At 54.7% G+C, this 7,977-nt stretch overlaps 1 protein-coding gene across 1 annotated transcript in view; it reads right to left on the bottom strand.

The window, feature by feature from the left end:
• Positions 1-3,153: 3,153 nt before the first annotated feature.
• The window catches only part of LOC102367824 (olfactory receptor 1K1-like), a 12,666-nt gene continuing 7,842 nt past the window's right edge, over positions 3,154-7,977 (bottom strand). The window contains 1 exon segment of the mRNA XM_014526038.1: positions 3,154-3,177. Within this exon segment, the coding sequence (XP_014381524.1) occupies positions 3,154-3,177 (24 nt within the window).

The raw sequence follows: 7,977 nt of genomic DNA, 5'->3' as shown, positions 1-7,977 counted from the left end.
ACCCACCATGGTGCCCCTTGTTCCAGACCAGCAGCCGCCACAGCCCACCACAGTGCCCGTCACTCCCGACCCTCATCCCCCACCATGGTGCTCCACAATCCTGACTCAGACTCCCCGCATCACCCTGTGGTGCCCCTCACTCCTGACCTGCAACTCCACCATCGGGTCACAGTGCCTCTCACTCCCAAACTGCAACCTTCCCATCTCTCCATTAGTGCCCCTTGGTCCCAAACTACAGCCCCTACCATGGTGCCCCTTACTCAACACACAACCCCCCATAACCCACTATAGTACCCCTCACTCCCAAGTTGCAGCCCTCCCTGCATCCCCGCGGTTCCCCCTAACTTCTGAGCACAGCAGCCCCCCAATGGTGCCCCTCACTCCCTCCCTGCAGCCCTCCCCACACCCCCACGGTGCCCCTCACTCCTGACCCGCAGCCCCCACCCTGGCAAGGTTGAGCTGGGATAACAGCTCTAACAGCGCTGCAGCAGGGAGCTGTCTCCATCCTTGGCCTCCAGGGAGAAGAAACCCTGCCCTGGGGACCGGGGACCTGTGATGCCTGGGTTCTCTCCAGCTCTGGGAGGGGAATGGTGGGGGAGAGCAGGGGTGTGGCTGGAAGCCTGGACACCTGGGTTCTTTGCCTCCAGCAGCGGCGCCTGGGCCCCTCCTGTCCTACCCTCAAGTCATTCTGCTCCCAGATCCCAGGGATTAGTTGGGGGGAACCTGAGCGGGCCCCTCCCCTGCATGGGAACCCGAGAGCCTGGGAGCGGCGCCCTGGGAGGCTGATTAGTCTGGGCCCAGCCTGGGACCAAGCTCTGGCTCATTCAGCAGAGCATGACCCCTTGACCCACAAAGGACCCAGGCGTCCAGTCCCACCCCCCGCTTTAACCAACCATCACCCCCTCCCTGAGAAACCTGGGAATGAACCCAGGCATCTGGGCAGCCACCTCCAATCCCTGCATCCCAGAGCTGGCAGAGAACCCAGGACACTGAGGTTCTCTCCCAGCTGTGAGAACAGGGTGCCACCAAGGAGTCTCCCCCTGCCCCCCACCAACCAAACAGGAGCCCCCAGTCCCCTCCCAGGAGCCCCTGGTCCCCTCCCAGAGCTGGGACAGCAGGCATCTGAGCTCCCTGATGTCACCCCACATCAAGGCCAGGTGTCTGGCTTCCCAGCCCCGCTGCTCTCACTCCCTAGCCCCCACTGCCTTTCCAGAGCTGGAGAGAACCCAAGCGTCCAGGCCCATGACACATGGGGCAGGGATCCTCCATGGATTCTGCGCCCCCGTCAGGTGTCACGAGGTGCCCAAGGGGTAAGAGTGTGTATACGTGAGTCCCGGATGCCTGGGCTGTGTGTGTCGTGGCATCCAGGGACCTGTGCCTAGGGTGGGAGGGGGCCATAGTTTGGGAGTGAGGCACAGGGGGGGGGGGCTTGCCTAAACAGTGATTGGATCCCAGGGGCCACCCACAGAGCTTCCTGCCTTGCCCCCCCACCGAACCCAAGCATCTCAGAAAATCCAGCCATCCATGTTCCCAGCCCCTTTCTGCTCTCACCAACTCCTCCTCCCCCACCCCAGGGTACCATGAGTGAGCTCCCAGCATGCATTGTTGTCTCCCCAACCCCACCTCACCCCCAGGCTCCTCCCACCTGCACCATATGAGCACTCCCAACAACCCTGCCCCCCCAGCACCAGGGCACCACATGAGGCCCCAGGAAGTACTGAGCTCCTGCCAGCTGCCTCCCACCCCCCAGGCACTGTGGGAGAGCTCTTGACCTACACTCAACTTCTTCCAATCCCTTCCCTCAGCCCCAGAGCTCCCAGCATGCACTGGGCTCCCGCCGGGCCCTCTTCCACAGTCCCAGGGCAGCATGGGAGAGCTCCCGACATGCACTGGGCTCACACCAATCCCTCCACCCTGAGCCCAGGCCCTAGTGTGAGGGGACTCTGGTGGGGACAGGAGCACCCTGGGGGAGAGGGGCAAGTGGGTAACTGTCTGTAGGTGGGTCCCAGCCCCTGCCCCGCTTCCACCGTCCCCTTCCCCCCCATGCCTGAATGAACATGGGGGGGAGGGAGAAGGGAGAGAACCCAGGCATCTGGGATCTCAACTTGCTCTCACCCCCCAGCACCCTAAGAGCTGGAGAGAACCCAGGCATGCAGGCTTCCCATGCCCTGGGGCTGGGGCTAGGAGCGGGAGATGAATCCAGGCTCATGGATGTGAATAGCCAAAGCTGGAGCTGGGCTCTGGTGGGGCAGGGGGAGCCCAGATGCATGGGTTCTCTCCCCAGCTATGGGCCACCATCAAAGTGCTGTACAGACCCCCCCAGAAGGGACTGGGGAGCACTGGGTACTATCCAGAACCCTCAGGCTGTGATTGTGGGGCTGCAGGCACTGTGCAGACCTCCCAGGCTGGGATTGGGGGAGGGCACCAGGTACTGTACACACTGCCCCTGCCCCCCGCCCCCCCCAGGGTCAGAGGGTGTCAGGTGCTGTACAGACCCCCCAGATTGGGATGGGGGTGGGGATCCCACAACCATGTGGTTGGAATTGAAATGAGAACCTTTCCCCAATTGATTTGCCTTTAAAACTGACCTTTTACCTTCTTGGACCCGAACTGCAGAGATTTCTGCTGGATCTGAATGAAAACTAGAGCTCTACCATATTTCATGGTGTATAAGTTGAGGTTTGAAGCCAAATTATTCACTCAAATTTCTACCTTGGCTTATATACTGTGCTGGTATGCTGGCATCTAGGGGCCAGGCACCTGCCTCCCCCCCAGAACTGCCCGACACCCCAGAGCCAGGCTGGGCAACCAAACCCTGCACCCAGGGACATTTACCTAGATACTTACTGGACAGAAAGTGAGTGGGTGGGTGCAGAGCGTCAGCATTGAGTGCGCGGGTGTAGAGCGGCAGCAGTCAGCGGCGCTTGCTGGCGCTTGTAACTCCCCACGCTGAGCTTTGCTGCTGCCTTCCTGGCAAGCACTGCTTGCTGCTGCTCCTCTGTTCCCACCTGCCTGCTTTCTGCTGTCACCCTACTCCTGCCCGCTCACTTCTTGCCCAGTAAGTGCTGCTCACTGCTGCTGCTGTGTGCGTGCCTACTTGCCACTGATGCTCTACACCCACCCGCTCACTTCCTGTTTGGCTGCCTACCTGACTTATACACTGGATCTATGAAAAATCTTACTTTTTTGATAAACAATTTGGAGTCGACTTATACACTATGTAGACTTGTACATGTAAAGTATGGTAGATTCCCCCACTCTATTCCACATGAACCAGGCCTCACCTGGAGCCCTGTATCTGGCTTGGGGCCCTGACCTTGAAGAGTCCAGGGCTGGGCAGCTGTAAGAATCAGGGGCCTGGGAGATGAGATGGGTGAGGTCAGGCTGGAAGAGCTCTGGGGATAGAGGTTGTAGAAGAGATGACAGAGGGGAGAGGGGGTGGATCGAATCAGCCTTCCAATTCCTGAAGGGCCATGACAGAGATGACAAAGACAGATTTTTCTCTGTGGCCACAAGGGCCAGGACTGGGAGCCACAGCCCACAGCTGCAATAGTGGAAACAGACAGGAGATGGGGAGGAACTGGGGATGGATACTGATACTTTTCCTCCTTCACCTTTGATTCCCCCACCAGCCAAAGTTTAAACCCAACTGCCTGGCAGTAGCAGGGGCATTTCTATTCAGGGAGCCCTAGTGGAGTCAACTGACTTTCTAGCTCATTACAATCTCCCTGATTCCTGCTAATAACTTCACCCCACAGGTGTTAACAACTCTCTCTCCTTTTTTAAGTGCCGTTCAAGGCTCCATTAATCAACCTATTCTTTCTTCTGCAATTCTGTTGTCTGTTGGATGCTCCTGATAATGTAGCTCCTATCTCAGAGTACCTCCAGGCTCTATTTTGCCTCTAGTTAGAAACATGAACTCAGGCATGGGAATATGAACTCAGGTGTGGAAATATCAGTTCAGGTGAACATGAACCCAGGTGTGGACATATAAATTCAGGCTTGGAAATATCAATTTGGGTGAACATGAACTAAGGTGTGGAAATATCAGCTCCGTGGGGGTGGATACATAGAGAGATGGATAGATAGAATGTGGGATGAGGAGAAGGATAGAGAGAGTGTGGGGTGGATACATGGACAAATGGATAGGGTGTGGGGTAGATACATGGATTGTTAGTATGGGGTGGATAGATGGAGAGAGGGAAGGATGGAGTGGAGTGTGGACTGCATAGACAAATAGCTAGAGTGTGGGGTGGATGGATGGATACATGGTGTGTGGGATGGCTAGATGCACAGACAGGCCTATTCAGTTTAGAAAAGACCGGGGGGAGGGCAAGGGCATGAGCAGGGGTTACAAAATACTAAATGGCAAAGAGAAAGTCACCAGGGATTTATAGTTGACTGTCTTTCACCAGCCAAGAACCAGGAATCAACACATGAAACAGGCAGGCAGTCAGTTTAAAACTAACAGAAGGAAGTTCTTTCCTCCACAGTGTGTCATTAAAGGGTGGGACTCATTGCCACCAGATGTGGAAGCTGAGAATTTAGTCACCAAGGAATTGGACACATTTTTGGAGGAAAGGGGCATCAGGAGCTATTGAGCAGGGGAGTGAAGGGCATGGCCTCTGAATCAGAACTTCCTAGACCTTCAATGCTGGAGGCTGCAAGTAAGAGAGGAACAGTGGGAGAAACCCTGGTGAGACCCAGTTCATTCCCCTTCAGCCTCTGTTCTCTACTGCCATGTGACACAGGAGATTGGGCACAATTAACCTAGGATCTGACCCAGGACATGGCAGCTCTTATGTTCTTATTAAATGGGGAAGCTGATTTGCTGTTGCTTTCATTCCCACTCCACAGTACAGCAGCAGTGGCATGACTTTTCTGGCAGCTGAGTGTCCATTGACTTCATGGCTCACTGCTCTTCACTCTGCAGGTATTAAAGATCATCTCTCCTTTTTTAATGGTTTTGGTGTTGCATTAATTAAGCTTACCTTTCTTTGGGCAATGTTGGTGTCTGTTAGCTGCTCCTGGCTTTTCTCTTTTTCATTCTGCTTTTCAAAAACCGGGGGTGTATTATATCCTGGGGCATATTGTGGGTGAGAAATATGGGTGGGAGGGCTGTCAGAATGGGGTGGGGATAGCATGAGCTCAAGACATCTAGGTTTTGTGCTCTTTCCTATCTAGCCTGGGGGCACGGGGCGTCTCTTGTGGAGGAACGGAGGGCTCATGGGAAGCAGGAGGTGCAACCAAGACCTAGGCAGGTGGGGCTTGGGATGTGGACAGGGTCTAGATCATCATATCACCCGTCTTCCAGAGCCTGGTGCCATCCTGGATTCTAGATCCAAGCCATGTTCTAGATCCTGGCACGCTCCCATGTTCTAGACCCCCCACTTTAGAGCCTGCTGCCTTCGCAAGGGTCCATAACGAAGCCACAATTTGAGGGGATAACACAACACAAGCCAACACAAGGCAACAGGAACTGGGAAGCCTGCAGGCACCAGGGGGCAGATACCAGGAATAAGGAACCTGGAGCCTGGAATCAGAAGCCAGGGCCTAGGAGCTAGAGCCTGGAGCCTAAATCTATAGCCTGGAGCCTGGAATCTAGAGTCTAGAGCCCAAAGCCTAGACTCTGGAGTCTGGAGTTGGGATCTTTGAATGCAGAGTTCAGAGCCTCGAGCCTGAAAGTGGAATCCAGAATCTGGGGTCAGGAGCCTGGAATCTAGAGTCTGGAACTCTGAAACTGAAGCCTGGAGCCCAGAATCTGGAGCCTGTACCATGCAATCCAGAGCTCAGAGCCTAGAGTCTGACACCTGGAACCCACAATCCAGAGCCTGGAGCCTAGAATCTGGAACCTGGAGCCCAGAATCTAGAACCTGGGGCCCAATTCCTGGAGGCCAGAGCTCAGAGACTGGAGCCTGAAACCTGGAACCCAGAATGCAGAGCCTAGACCCTGGAATCTGGAACCCACTGTTCAGAATCTAGAACCTGGTTCCTGGAATCTGGTGTCTGAAGCCTGAAATCTCAAAATCTGAAGCCAGAATCCAGAGTCCAGAGCTAAGAGTCTGGAGTCTGAAACCTAGAACCCAGAACCTGGAAGCCAGATACCAGAAACTGGAGCCCTGGGCCTGTAATCCAGAGCCTGTAATCCAAAACCCAGAACCTGGAGCCTGAAACTGAATCCAGGATCTGGAGCCCAGAGCACGGAGCCATGATTCCAGAGCCCAGAGCCTGCATCCTGAACCTGGAACCCAGAATCTCGAGCCTAGAGCCTGGAGCTTGAAATCTGGAACCAAGAGCCCAGGATGTAGAGCCTGGAGCTTGGAATCCAGAGCCTGGAGTGCAGAGCCTGAAGCCTGGAATCTGGAATCCAGAGCCTAGAATCCGGAATCTAGATCCCAGAGCCTGAAGCCCAGAATCCAGAACTTAGAGCCTGGAATCCAGATCTTAGTGCTTAAAACCTGGAGCCCAGAGTCCAAATGCCAACCCTGGCATCCAGATCCTGGAATCCTGAGCCAGCCAAAGAGATGTCTGTCCTGTTTGAGCAATGAAATTCCTCCTGCTGCTATGCAGACTGCTGCCAGGCCCTTACTGGCCCCTGGCACCAGCTGGAAGTTACCCAGCAGGTAATCAACCCATTAATTATCTGCTAATTAATTGCACCCTGTGTACTTACCTCAGGGAAAGCTGTGTGAAGACTTGATCTCTGCTGCCCTGTGTCAACTGGTGACTTAGTATTGGCTAGACCAGTGGTCTAGTGGCCTTGGACTGGCTGGACAACCGTGCTTGACAAGCTGTCAACCCAGCCTCTCCCTCATCTTTGTTAGTTTAATGAGGAGCAACCCCCAGGCTGTCCCCTCAAGGGTCCCCTCACACCAGGGCCTAGGCTCAGGGTAGAGGTGTTCATGTCAGGTCTCCGCTTTCAGTTAAGTCCTCCTCCCCATCCTGGAAGGGGAGAAATAGGCTCAGTTAGCCTGGCAATGTGCAAATGACCAGGGAGATGCAAAGTCCTTGAAGATGACACCTTTAAGATGCCAGGTCAGGTGATAGGGTTGCCAACTCTGACTGAAGCTATTCCGGGAAATTTTTTTTCCAACATGACGTAATGTCATTAATTGTACTGTTCAACCTGTTCACAATATCAGTCTCCTGGATTGCTTTCAATAGTCAATGGGAGATCATTGCCGATTCATAGTTTCATAGTTGGTAGGGTCAGAAGGGACCTGAGCAGATCAAGTCCGAACCCCTGCCGTGGCAGGAAAAAGTACTGGGGTCAAACGACCCCAGCAAGGTGTTCATCCAGCCTCCTTTTAAAGACCCCCAGGGTAGGAGCCAGCACCACTTCTCTTGGAAGTTGGTTCCAGATCCTAGCTGCCCTGACTGTGAAGTAGCGCCTCCTGATGTCTAGTCTTAATCTACCCTCTGCCAGCTTGTGACCATTATTCTAGTCACTTCTGGTAGTGCTCGGGGGAGCAGGGGCTTTCCCACTGCCTGCTGGTCCCCTCTGACTAGTTTGTAACAGGCCACTAGATCCCCCCTCAGCCTTCTCTTGCTGAGGCTGAACAGGTTCAGGTCCCTTAGCCTCTCCTAGTAGGGCCTGTCCTGCTGCCCCCTGATCATGTGAGTGGCCCTCCTCTGGACCCTCTCCATGTTATCCACATCCCTCCTGAAGTGCGACACCCAGAACTGGATACAGTACTCCAACTGTGGCCTGACCAGTGTCACATAGAGGGGGAGGATCACCTCCTTGGACCTGCTCAAGATGCATCTGTGGATGCATGACAAGGTGTGATTGGCCTTCCTGACTGCGTCCCCACCCTGTTGGCCCATGTTCATTTTGGCATCAATGACTCCAAGATCCTTTTCTGCCTCTGCACTGATGAGAAGGGAGTTCCCCAGCCTGTAGGTCTGCTGCTGGTTCCTCCTCCCCAGGTGCAGCACCTTGCACTTGTCAGTGTTGAAACCCATCCTGTTCTCATC

Source organism: Alligator sinensis, unplaced genomic scaffold (assembly GCF_000455745.1).
Source record: "Alligator sinensis unplaced genomic scaffold, ASM45574v1 scaffold778_1, whole genome shotgun sequence".
Classification (NCBI taxonomy): domain Eukaryota; kingdom Metazoa; phylum Chordata; order Crocodylia; family Alligatoridae; genus Alligator; species Alligator sinensis.
The sequence above is the reverse complement of the archived record's forward strand: the minus strand, read 5'-3'. Positions and strand labels throughout refer to the sequence as shown.